A 13,199-nucleotide genomic window follows, 5' to 3' on the forward strand; every position below is an offset into this window, starting at 1 on the left:
AGTTAACAGAGCACATGCCTCAGAGCCCGAAGAAAATAAAATTTCCTGACAAACAGGTAAAATGCACTGAAGGTAAGGTTCTGCGACCGACACGATACAGTTTCAAACGTGTGCGTCCGTGCTCAGTCGCGCCTGACTCTTTACGACCCCATGGACTGTAGCCCGCGTCCGTGCTCAGTTGCGCCTGACTCTTTATGACCCGTGGACTGTAGCCCGCCAGGCTCCTCTGTCCATGGGATTCTCTAGGCAAGAATACTGGGGTGGGTGCCATGCCCTCCTCCAGGGGACCTTCCCAACCCAGGGATCGAACCTGCGTCTCCTGCATCAGCAGGCGGATTCTTTACCACTGAGCCACCTGGGAAGCCCACTTTCAAATGCCCAGAAATAATCTAGGGAATAGGAATTGTAAAGACTAAATTCGTCTGGACCCAGTCATCCACTCAAATCCCATTCTTCTAAAACAGAAGCAACCAAGGCTAATCGAAGAACCATGCAACAGGCTGGTGCCTATTTCTATATGGCCTGCAGACTAAGAACGGTTCTTATGTCTTTAAATGACTGAAAATTTCCAAAGAAGAATGTTTGTCGACATGTGAATATCATGTGAAATTCAAATCTCAGTGTTGGAAAATGCAGCTGTGTTGGCCCAGAGCCACACGACCTCACTTATGGTCACCTGTGGCTAACACCGTGCTCCCTGGACACCGACCCCCGTGGTCCTCAGGGACTCAATTTCGCTGCCCCATCCTTCTCAGGAGGAGTCTGCTAGCTCCGGAAGGGGCCCATAGAGGATGAAGACGTTGACTCTGAAGTGTCTGCTTCCCCAGCCCTGCAAACCCGTGTGCGCTGAGTCTGCCTGTCTGCCCAGGACCTCAGAACACATCTCTACCGCGGCTACATGCAGACGTGGAGACACCTGCCCAGGGCGCCCCTCCGTCGCTGCTGCGGGTAGACGGACGATGAAATCCCACACTTCCCTGCAGAGTAAGTCGGACAGGTCCTGCTCTGCACACCCCCTGATGGACGATCAAATCCCACACTTCCCTACAGAGTAACTCGGGCAGGTCCTGCTCTGCAGACTCCCTGCGGACGACCAAATCCCACACTTCCCTACAGAGTAACTCGGACAGGCCCTGCTCTGCACACTCCCTGAGGGATGATCAAATCCCACACTTCCCTGCAGAGTAACTCGGGTAGGCCTTGCTCTGCACCCTCCGTGGCTGGGCTGCTCCTGTCCTCCCGCCTGGCGAGCAGCGCCTCTCTGGCTCAGTCCTGCACTCCCAGGACATGCCCTCCCCTCTTACTGGGCACCAACCTGCGGAGGCCACATCACACGGAGCTGCAAGCCTGAACCTAAACCAGCCAGAAGGCCCCCAGTTGGAGGCCTGGTGCCAGCCTGACAGGACGCTGCTTCTCCAGGTTGGGGATTTGAATCCCTGGGCTGCCACTGAATGCTGATTCTTAAATAACAATGCACGCTTCTCTGCCTCCGTTTCTTCCTGTGTAAAATGGAGGGAATGGCAGTGCCTTGCAGCAGGGGGCCCCAAGCTCTGGGATCAGATGTTTGATGATCTGGGGTGGAGCTGATGCAATAAAAATAGAAATAAACTGCACGATAAATGTGACGCACTCGAATCATTCCCGAGACCACCCCCACCCCCACCCGGGGAAAAACTGTCTTCCACAAAACCGGTCCCTAGTGCCAGAAAGGCTGGGGACTGCGGTCTTTCCGGATCAGTCGCTGAAGTTCCACAGACACACAGAGGCTCTGGAACACGGCCCCACACGCGGCGACGCCTGTCTGGGTCTGCGTTAGCTCTCCTATCGCTACTCCTCCAGGAGGTACGTCTGAAGGGAGGCTTCTGTGACCACTTCTTAAAAACAACTCAAAAGCAAAGCAAAATATCAACACTGAAATTAACCTTGCATGAACTTCAGAAAGATGAGAGTAAAGAAATCCTTTCAAAGAACATGAGCAACAGCTGAACCACTGAATGTTGGTAAAGATATCAGGGATAATCCATTTTTTCTAAGAATAACTGGGTATTGGTCATGAGCTAATAAGAAAGCAAAAACAATTCTCTACTTCATCACAGAGTTTACCCTTTGATTATGAGTTCTGTCTCAAGGGTTCATTTCATCATGAGGAAATCTTAGTGCAGGGGAGGGTTTATTCCTTACCAGAAATCACTGGGGTTCCAGCAGGTAAGGAACACTCACCAATTAAATAAATACCAAGGATGAAATATGTACTTCTATGCAGAGGACATCATGAGAAACGCTGGGCTGGAGGATGCACAAGCTGGAATCAAGATTGGAACGAGAAATATCAATAACCTCGGATATGCAGATAACACCACCGTTATGGCAGAAAGTGAAGAGGAACTAAAAAGCCTCTTGATGAAAGTGAAAGAGGAGAGTGAAAAAGTTGGCTTAAAGCTCAACATTCAGAAAAGGAAGATCATGGTATCTGGTCCCATCACTTCATGGCAAACTGATGGGGAAACAGTGGAAACAGTGTCAGACTTTATTTTTTTGGGCTCCAAGATCCCTGCAGATGGTGACTGCAGCCATGAAATTAAAAGACGTTTACTCCTTGGAAGAAAAGTTATGACCAACCTAGACAGCATACTAAAAACCAGAGATATTACTTTGCCAACAAAGGTCCGTCTAGTCAAGGCTATGGTTTTTCCAGTGGTCATGTATGGATGTGAGAGTTGGACTGTAAAGAAAGCTGAGTGCCATAGAATTGATGCTTTTGAACTGTGGTGTTGGAGAAGACTCCTGAGAGTCCCTTGGACTGCAAGAAGATCCAACCAGTCCATCCTAAAGGATACCAGTTCTGAATACTCATTGGAAGGACTGATGTTGAAGCTGAAACTCCAATACTCTGGCCACCTCGTGCGAAGAGCTGACTCATTTGAAAAGACCCTGATGCTGGGAAAGATTGAGGGCAGGAGGAGAAGGGGATGACAGAGGATGAGATGGTTGGATGGCATCACCAATGCAATGGATATGAGTTTGAGTAAACTCCAGGAGTTGGTGATGGACAGGGAGGCCTGGTGTGCTGCGGTTCACGGGGTCGCAAAGAGTCAGACACAACTGACTGACTGAACTAAACTAAGGATGAAATAATCAATTCTGGAAGCTTCTTAAACATTCACACTGCAAGTTGCCCAGTTTTCTAGGTCAGTGCCTGTCAAGATGGACTGTAGTGATGAGGTCCAGAGAGTTGGGGGAGGAGGCAGGAACCCCAGGAGCCAGACGGTGGGGTCACGGGACCCCTTCCCACCACAGCTGCAGCCCAGCCCTGGCCTACCTCCTCCTGTTACCACCAAACACCGCTCAGCCCACCCCTGGTGAGCCCAGGACCCGCCGCTGTGGGCGTCTCAGATGCCCTCGGGTTGGAGGGGGGGAAAGGCTGGCACATGGACACCTGAGGAGGGATCCCGCCAACAGACGAGGATTAAACATGTTATTTCTAAAAATTATCTTAAGTGAAAAATGGAGTATCCCAAACTGCTTAACAGGAAATGTAATCACAGAGTAAATAATAAGCTGCTCTTGGGTAATTCAAACCCCCCAAAAGTTTAAAAATTAAAAAATAAAGAAGACTAAACTTGCACACACACTACAAATACTGGGATCAGTTAACGGATTCTGCTTCTGCTTTCCTCTGGAGCTTGTGCTGTGCTGTGCTGTGTTGCTCAGTTGTGTCTGACTCTTTGCGACCCCACAGACTGTAGCCCACCAGGCTCCTCTGTCCATGGGGATTCTCCAGGAAGAAGACTGGAGTGGGCAGCCATGCCCTTCTCCACGGGATCTTCCCCACCCAGGGATCAAACCCAAGTCTCCTGCATTGCAGGAGGATTCTTTAGCATCTGAGTCACCAGGTAAGCCCAAGAATACTGGAATGGGTAGCCTAACCTTTCTCCAGGGGATCTTCCCAACCCAGGAATCAAACCAGTGTCTCCTGCATTGCAGGCGGATTCTTTACCAGCTGAGCTACCAGGGAAGCCCCTTCAGGAGATTACAGTGCTTTAAAATTAAAACCCAAAACAAAAGTAAACAGATGAAAACTCAAGAAAAAATAAGAGAACTCTCCCTCATTTTAAAAATGAGCAACAAGGCTTAGTGTGAACCCTGCTAATGAAAAATTAACATACTGCCACTAAAGTGATAGAAAAAACTGTGTAAACACAACACTTTAGGAAGCTTTGTGGAGGAAAATGCATTTAATAAGGAATTAATGTTACCTCTCGATCACCAGCACCCCCTCATCTAAACAGGACCGAAGACACCCAGGTTCACACGAGTTACACGTCTTCCCAAAGTCACTGACACAGATCCCTCATTAAAAGGGCTCTAGCTGAACAGTTTTCTAAAATCCTAAAACTGAGAGTAATTTCCTCAAAGCACAAGACACTGACTTCTGATCTGTTAGAACCAGGAACGTGCCCAGGGTTTTGATAAAGTTTTCAACTTCAGAAACAGTGCCTGTAAAAGCACCGAAGCAAGTGGGTCCTTTTCTAACTGCAAAACTGACTTCAACACGCAAATGCTTTCAGTGCTAAGAAACTCATTAAGTCAAATAAATTCTCAAAAGGGAAATAAACTTTACAGAAAAATGAGATGAAATCACTCAGCGAAGATGGGAAAGTTATTCACGAATTAGTGACATTCCAAAGGGATTCGTCATTTCCAGCTTCCATCAGCCCACAGCTGAAGACAACCCAAAACTGCCCTGAAAGCAGAGACCCACAAAACACGCATCAGCTGCTCACAGCAGCAGCTGCACAGCTCAACAGGGGTTACCATTACCAGACGGTGATTTTCAGAACTGCAGTTTTTAATTTTATCCAACCGATTTACTTAAGGCTTAGCAGATAAACCCTAGAAATCACACAGAGCAGCACCTGACCCTGGTACCAATTCACTTAAAAAATTCCAGCCAAAATTTCACTCACCTTCTGAAAACAAAACCTCTTTTTCACTTGAATGTATTTGCAATAATTCATAACAATATGGAATTTAGCTCAATGATTAAACAGTCCAAATACAGACGGCAAACTCTGGTGTAGAAAACTGGTCATGACTTACAGGTATTTCAGATTCTCCAAGTCTTCAAACGACCCACCAGGTATGCTCTTGATTTGATTATTGTTGAGAAGCCTGTGAAAAAAACGTTTCAGTAAGAGTTTTACAAACAACGACACTTCTGAATTGTGTTACGGAGGTCATTTCCACTGCCCTGGAGAAGGTTACGCAAGGATTAAGCCGCAGGCCTTAATACTGACACTCGCAAATGGAGACAACCAAGAGCAGTGTGGGTGTGGACAGGACGGTGTTCACACCCGCACACCGGAGCGGCTCCGAGCACGTGGAGACGCGATCCCCTTGCTCCTGCACAGAGAGGGCTCGCCCTCTCCTGCGTCTCTCCCATCCTCCCCTCCGGCCAGCTGGGAGGCCCCTGTGGAGGTGCAGGGGGTCCTCAAGGGGGTCTCTCTCCAGGGAGCCTTTTCACAGCGAGGGGTGGAGCCACACGTGCCCCCACCAGACTCACAGCCCCCAGGCACGGCGCCCTGCACGGACCAGTGACCTCCTGGGGGAGAGCCAGAACCCCCTCCCACAGCGCTCAGCACAGCCCGCGGCAGCCTGGAGTCGGGCCCCTTCCCTCTGTGCACCCCGGGGTCTAAACACTGGGACACAGGTGGACGGCACCCCACCCCGCCCCCGCCGGGGGCCATGGGGGCTCCGGGCCGGGGAGGAGGGCCGCCCTGGGAGGCGTGGCCAGCACAGGCCTGCACCACACCCAGAGGGTGGACAGGTTCACGGCTGTCAGTCGAGACAGACAGGGACCAAAGCCACCCGTGGGCACCTCCACGTGCAAACCCCTCTGGCAGGCTCGGCCTCTCCCGCTCACCACGCCCACCCTCCGGATCTGCCCACAGGGGAAAGCAGCAATGGGCTGTGCATCTTTTCCTACCAGTTCCCAGGGAAATGCTTGGACTTACAATGTGTTCAGGTTTCTCAGCCCCCGGAAGGCCCCCGGCTGGATCTCTCTGATTCTGTTAAAGCGAAGATCCCTGTGAAGACACGAGAAGTGGATTATTTACAGAGAAATCCGCCAGTGTCACTGGTTCTGTGTCATCTCTAAACACTCAGTTTCCAAACAGCAATAAGGCATTTAAGAAATTAAATCTCCCAATTCAATCCTTGGCTGAATCAGCTCTGGGAAAAGACTGATAAAGACCCAAATATTTGTCTGAATAACAGGCAAACCTGTTCACATTGCAGTTTGTTTAAAAGGTAACTACGGGGAGATGTTGGCGTTCAGTCGTTAAGTCGTGTCCGACTCTTTGCGACCCCCACGGACTGCGGCACATCAGGCTTCCCTTCCTTCACCATCTCTTGGAGTTCACTCAAATTCGCGTCCATTGAGTCAGTGATACCATTCTCTTCTCCTCCTGCCCTTAATTTTTCCCAGCATCAGGGTCTTTTCCAGTGAGTTGGCTCTTCACAGGTGGCCAAAGTATTGGAGTTTCAGCTTCAGCATCAGTCCTTGCTATGAACATTCAGGACTGATCTCCTTTAGGATGGACTGGTTGGATCTCCTTGCAGTCCAAGGGACTCTCAAGAGTCTTCTCCAACATCACAGTTCAAAAGCATCAATTCTTCGGCACTCAGCCTCCTTTATAGTCCAACTCTCACATCCATATGTGACTACTGGAAAAACCATAGCTTTGACTATATGGACCTTTGTTGGCAAAGTGATGTCTTTGCTTTCTAATATGCTGTCGAGGTTTGTCACAGCTGTCCTTTCGAGGAGCAAGCATCTTAATTTCATGTAATCTTGATTCAGTTTGTGAGTTTGTGAGCCTGGTATTTCGCAAGATGTACTATGCATACAAGTTAAATAAATAGGGTGACAATATACAGCCTTGTTGTGCTCCTCTCCCAATTCTGAACCAGTCTGTTACTTCATGGAAGGTTCTAACTGCTGCTTCTTGACCTGCATACAGGTTTCTCAGGAGTCAGGTAATGTGGTTTGGTATTCCCATCTCTTTAAGAATCTTCCACAGTTTGTTGTGATCTACACAGTCAAAGGCTTTCACGTAGTCAATGAAGCAGATGTTTTTTGGAATTACCTTGATTTCTCTATGATCCAGCGAATGTTGGCAATTTGATCTCTGATTCTTCTGCCTTTTCTTAACCCAGCCAAACATCTGGAAGTTCTCAGTTCATGTGCTGCTGAAGCCTGGCTTGAGGAATTTTATTTATTTTTAATTTAAGGATAATTGCTTTACAATATTGTGTTGGTTTTTGCCGTACATAACATGAATCAGCCATAGGTAGCTTGAAGGATGTTGAGCATAATCTTGCCAGCATATGAAATGAGTGCAACTGTATGACAATTTGAACATTCTTTGGCATTGCCTTTCCTTGGGACTGGAATAAAAATCGACCTTTTCCTGTCCTTTTCCAGTCCTGTGGGCACTGCTGAGTTTTCCAAAGTTGCTGACGTACTGACTGCAGCTCTTGAACAGCATCATCTTGTAGGATCTTAAACAGCTCAGCTGGAGAGATAAGAGACCCCCCCGCCCACCCACCCCCACCAGCCCATGGGAATGCTCAGGTCTGTGTTAAGACAACAAACAGGACACATTTGCAGGGACTGGAGAAGGGAGTCGCCAGCGCGCAGGCGTGGAGACTCGCGGTTCCTCCTGTAACTTCCGAGCTGGAACTCGCTGCTCCAGGAAGGGGTCTGGCCCCAACACTCAGAGTCACAGAGCTCACTCAGCAAGCGAACTGGGAAACGAGGCTATTTCACATGTACCTCTCAGCGTGTGAGATAAATGCATGAGTAGCACAGAGGCTAGACCGAGGACCCGAGAGACCAGGGCCCCAGGTGGGAGCCAGTGGGTGGCGCCAGATGCGAACGCAGAGCGGCCGGGGTCGGGCCGGGGCCGCGTGAGGGGCCGCAGGTCTGCTAAGCTGCCTGTTCCCACCCTCTCCAGCCTGAATTAAAAATCTATCAATTGAACAAGCAAGAGAGGCCCTGGAAATGAGACACAAAGACCGCTTTCTTTACCAAAGAGTCTTAGAAACATGAAAATTCCTTACTCGCTGGTCCTACCTCTCCCATTACGGCTTGGACCGTGTCCCCTCAAATTCACGTGTTGATGCCAGACTCCCGGGGCCTGAGACTTGACCTTATTTGGAGAAGGCGTCCTTACAGGGGTGACCGAGTTAAAGTGAGGTCACTGAGGTGGCCCTGCTCCAAGGCAGCTGGTGTCCTTGCAGACAGGCTCGGGGGAAGGCCAAGGACTGCTGCAGATCTCCAGCACTGGGGGCCTGGCTCAGGGCCCCGCCACGGCCGCAGAAGGGGCCAGCCTTGACCTTGGGTGCGCGCCTCTGGGACAGTGAGAGAAGGCTCCAGTCTAAGCCCTGCTCCTCCCCGTCATGGGTGCTCGTTAGGACGGCCACAGGGACTACGGGGGTTCTGGGGCAGCTCTCCTGGGATACTGGCTGAGCTCGTGCAGTGCTCACAATCTTGGCAAGAATCTCTTCGGTTCTATAGCTCTAACTGATGACACAACAGGTTCTAGTTCACGGCAGGATAAGGGCCTTTTGGGAAAGCGTTTGAACCCCTGAAACCGCCTCTGTCCACACTGGGCAGCGAGTGAAGCACGCTGCCTGTGGGTTTTGGGTCAAGTTCTCAGGACCCGGGCAACCACGGCCAGCATGGACCCGCTCCCAAGCTCAGGCTCCGTGATGACCCTGTCACCACCGACATGCTCCCCAGGAGCCCCCTTCCCCTGCACAGACAGCCTTGAGCTTTAATAAGCGGTAATTCACACTCATGTTCAGACCAGCACGGGCGGCTCCCTGGGGAGGAGCTGGGGGCAGACAGGAGCAGCTCTCCGGGACCCCAACCTTCCCCAAGGTTCCAGTGATTCTCTCGACATCAGCAGGCTGGAGAGGCACCACCGTCGCCAGGTTCCGTCCACCAGAAGCTCAGCGCAGCCTGTGGCAGCCCTGCCCCAGGCCCCGACCCCTGGGCAGCCTCAGGAGGCCCCAGCATCCTCCAGAAGCTCAGCGCAGCCCGTGGCGGCCCTGCCCCAGGCCCCGACCCCCGGGCAGCCTCAGGAGGCCCCAGGGTCCTGCAGACGAGTCACAGCGCTGATTCTACCTCCTCCGCCATCGACACTTGGCAAGACCTGACTCCTCCAAGCTGAGCCCCGAGGGCCCGGTTGAGTCTGCAAATTGGACCTGGGATCCGACTCGTCTGTGACTGCCCAGCCCACCAGGCCCACGCTGCCCGTAGCCCTCCTGAGGCCCAGGCCACATGCAGCCCCCTGACCAGGCCTGCAGCCCGCAGCTCCGTAAGCGGACCGTGCAGGGCAGCCGCTCCTAGTGCAGTGCATAACCAGCTTTATTGTTTCTAATTAACCAATTTAACTGTTCAGTTTTGGCCGCGACGAGGGGCGGGCCTTCTCCAGCGGCAGGGAGCAGGGGCTCTCTCTGGTTTGGAGCTCGGGATTCCCATGCGGGGGCGTCTCCTGCTGAGGGGCTTGGCTTCAGCAGCAGGGGCGAGGCTCTGCAGTCCTGCAGGCGAGCCCTCGGGCTTCAGCAGCTGAGCCGTAGTGGCCGTGGCTGTCCGCAGCATGTGGAATCGCCCCAAACCAGGGATCAGCCCCGTGTGCCCCGCCCTGGCAGCAGGATTCTGACCCACTGGGCCACAGGGCAGTCCCGCAGCCAGCATTAACGCCTGTTCACGTTTTCTCCATCATAGAAAGGGTGAAGGTGTTTGTGGTTCATGATCAGAGACGGTACATCCCGAGACCCCGCTCTGTCCCCCACAGCTCACCTCCTCCCCTTTTGAGACTGCGCTTCCTCAACCTCCCACTGATAATTTTTGAAGATACAAACAAGAACGTGTGTCTACTTCCCTCCCTTTCTTGCAGAGAAGGTTGCTCGCTGAGAACACGCTTTTCTTCAAAGGACAAACCTCAGAGCTCTGGACACGCCCCCTCGTCCTTTCAGGGAGTGACCGCGACCTTGCCCAGCACCCCCTCCTCCCTGCCCCCACTCCGAGCTATCCTCAGCACTGAACCGACCCACCGGTCCCCACCGACCCACCCATCCCCACCGGCCCATTGGTTCCCCACTGGCCCATCGGTCCCCACGGACCCACACGTCCCCACCGGCCCATTGGTTCCCCACTGACCCACTGGTCCCCACCGGCCCACCCGTCCCCACGGACACACCCGTTCCCACGGACACACCCGTCCCCATGGACCCATCAGTCCCCACCGGCCCATCCCTTCACAAGTGGCCCATCCCTTCACAACTGACCCATCGCTTCCCAATAGGCTCAGAGACTCACATCGTCACTGATGTCTTCACAGGGCTGACTCCTAGAGGAGGAGCTGTTAGGCTGAAGGATAAATGCACGTCCTGACTGCTGACATCCGTGCACTTGCTAAGCGCCCATCAATCCACAAACACCCATGGGCCACACACCCCGTGTGCCACGGGAGCCCGGCCTCAGAATCTGCCCAATGTCTCGGGAGGTTTCTGCCCAACGTTTAGGGAGGCAGCCCTCGGGAGCCCACTCTCAGAATCTGCCCAATGTCTCGGGAGATGGCCCTCAGGGTCCAGACCTGGGCTCTGCCCCCAGCAGGATGCGGAGCAGCCAGGGCCCCAGGAGCCAGAGGTTGACACACGAGAGCCTGCGGACCAGGTGGCTGAGGGCAGCTGCACCATTTGGGCAGGGGGCAGGGACCCCCAGAGCCGGGGGAGGGCAGAAACGTGGGAGGAGAAGGTCAGGGCAGCCTGTGGACCGTGGCGGCAGGCGTACCCTCCGAGCACAGGTCCCCAGCCCCTGCACGGGTGCACCCCCGGCCCTGGACACGGCAGAAGGGTTCAGTGCGTGGCCCGGGGAAGCAGTTCCAAAGCTCCACCCTGTGTACCCAAGTGCGTCCTCCTGGCCTTAGAAGGCTCCCTGGACGAGAGATCTGTGTCAGGGACTCGCTAATCCCCCTGAAGTGTGTGACCGACAGGTGCAACAGGCACCCACTCCCCTTCTGTACCCAAATTACTCAAACTTAAAAACACAAAGGGGATTCCCTGGTGGTCCAGTGGTTAGGACTCCGGCTTTTACTGTTGAGAAAACAGGTTTCATCCCTGGTCTGGGAGCTAAGCTCCCACAAGCCTTGCAGCACAGCCAAAAAAAAAAAAAAAAAAAATTCAAGTAAAATAAACAAACCAACAAAAACAACAGTGCAGGTCAGCAGCAGAAGCAGCGTCTGCTGGTGAAGCGCTCGGGGCTGGGGCGGGGCTGCGGCGGGGCTGGGGCGAGGCTGTGGCAGACGAACGCTGAGAAAGGCGGGCAGGGGAGGAAGGACCTGCGCCCGTCACGGGGCACAGTCCTGCTGAGGGGGGCTGGACACGCCGTCTCTGCGGGGACAGGGCCTACACAGACACGGGGCAGTTCAGTGTCCCCTGCCCCACGAGACGGGCGGTCTCTCCCAAGTGCCCAGGGCACACCTCTCAGCCCCACACCTGTTAAAGACCGCTTTACTTTCAGAGATGGAGCCGTCCCAGGCCGGGGAGTCCTGGCTACCCAGGCTCCGACCCTTGTCCCTCTCGCCGTAGCACAAGGTGACCCACGGCCAACCCTGAAGCAGACAGGCTCAGAGTCACAGAGGTCGGGGGTGTCCAGCCAGCGGAGCTAAAGGCCAGGCTCCCAAGTCTGCTTTTCCTCCCCCAGCCGTGCAGACTTCTGCAAAACACAGAGAGCCTTGTCTGACGTGGGAGTAGTGTCTGTCTGCAGGGAGAGCGCGGGTGTTTCTGGGGGACAAAGAGGCCTCGCGGGGTCAGCTGTGCAGATGGCGGGGCAAGTCCAGGGCACCGGAGGACATGCAGGCCCTTCCCCAACGGAACCCGCAGGGCCAGGGGGCACGGCCCAGTGGAATTGTGCTCCCCGAGGGCTGGTGGTTCCCGCCAGGAGGGCAGGTGTCGGGGTCTCCGCTGACCGTCACCCAGAGGGTGGCCCCCTGGAGCCCTCCCAGGGGTGGACAACATGCAGGCCCCTGGGGGTGACCAGGGCGGGTCCCTCCATCCCCAGGAAGAGCTCCAAGTTTCCCACCGTGTCCGCTCTCCATCCAGAACCTCAGCTCCCAGGAAAAGGCCGCATGGGCGGGGGCAGAACTGGCATGCGGGACGTGGCATGCTGAGCCCCATTTCTGTCGTCTCCCCATCCAGAATTTAAAGCTCAGGAAACAAGGGGCCCTCTCTCAGCTCACGGGCACAGAACTCGCTCGGGGAGCTGTGGGGTGGGGGAGCTCCCTCAGCTCTGCTGATGGGTGCACAGCCTCCTGGAAGGACCCAGGATGGATCCCGAGCCATCACCATCTCCTAGCCGAAAGGTCCTCCTGTGAGGCCCCCCACCCGAGGACTCCAGGCTAACACAGGGCTCAGAGCTCCGACAAGACGGCAGCCCCTTCAACAAAGAGAGGGATGCTCTGCTTGGGGCAGGATCCCCACCCTGCTGGGCCCACCGCCTCAGCTCAGGGTCCTGAAGGAGAAAACCCATCAATTCGGCCAGGTTTGGTTCACCGGGTAATATCTATGAATAAAGAGCAAGGCAAAAAGCCACGGTTTTCTTCTGACAGAGACTTTTTAAAAACACTGAAAAAATGATTCAAAGCACAGGACAGAAAATTACTTCAAAAGAAAACTGACTTTGGGAAAGAAACCGAGGTACTGATTCATTCACAGGAAGGACATACATAAACACACTTCTTCGGGTTTGGCCTTAAGGTTCCAGCAGCTAGAAAGAGCAGCCAGGAGGAGCTGAGAATGCTTCAGCAAACGAGGGGAGAGGAGAGCTCACAGCGTGGGGAGGACCGGGGTCTCCACCTGCCAGCCTGCGAGGACCACGGCGCAGCAATCGCGTCTGTCACCCTGAAAATATCACTGATCCTGACGACCTAGGGTGGTTCTAGAGATGGGGGCTCTGAGAACAGCCCTCGGCAACTAAAAAAAGAGTCCAGGAGAGTGGACACTCCAGGTTTGCCACCTCCGCAGCCGCCCCGGAGCCAGCGGAGAGCTCACTGTTCAGATCTGGACCAGCTCCATCATCAGACCTGCCTGTGCACTCATGTGCTTGTGTCATTTGTTACAAATCTCCG

General features: G+C 53.7%; 1 protein-coding gene across 3 annotated transcripts in view; it reads right to left on the reverse strand.

Moving 5' to 3' along the window:
* Positions 1-13,199, reverse strand: part of PXDN (peroxidasin) — a 65,373-nt gene that overhangs the window by 35,286 nt on the left and 16,888 nt on the right. For all 3 annotated transcript variants that reach the window (XR_011465017.1, XR_011465016.1, XM_070374964.1), the window contains exons 2-3: positions 6,015-6,086; positions 5,101-5,172 (exon numbers count right to left, since the gene is read on the reverse strand). Coding sequence is in view for 1 of the 3 variants with exons in the window: in XM_070374964.1 (XP_070231065.1) it covers positions 5,101-5,172; positions 6,015-6,086 (144 nt within the window). In the remaining 2 variants the exon portion in view is untranslated. The remainder of the gene's footprint in view (positions 1-5,100; positions 5,173-6,014; positions 6,087-13,199) is intronic.

This window comes from Bos mutus, chromosome 8, assembly GCF_027580195.1.
Source record: "Bos mutus isolate GX-2022 chromosome 8, NWIPB_WYAK_1.1, whole genome shotgun sequence".
Taxonomy (NCBI): Eukaryota; Metazoa; Chordata; class Mammalia; order Artiodactyla; family Bovidae; genus Bos; species Bos mutus.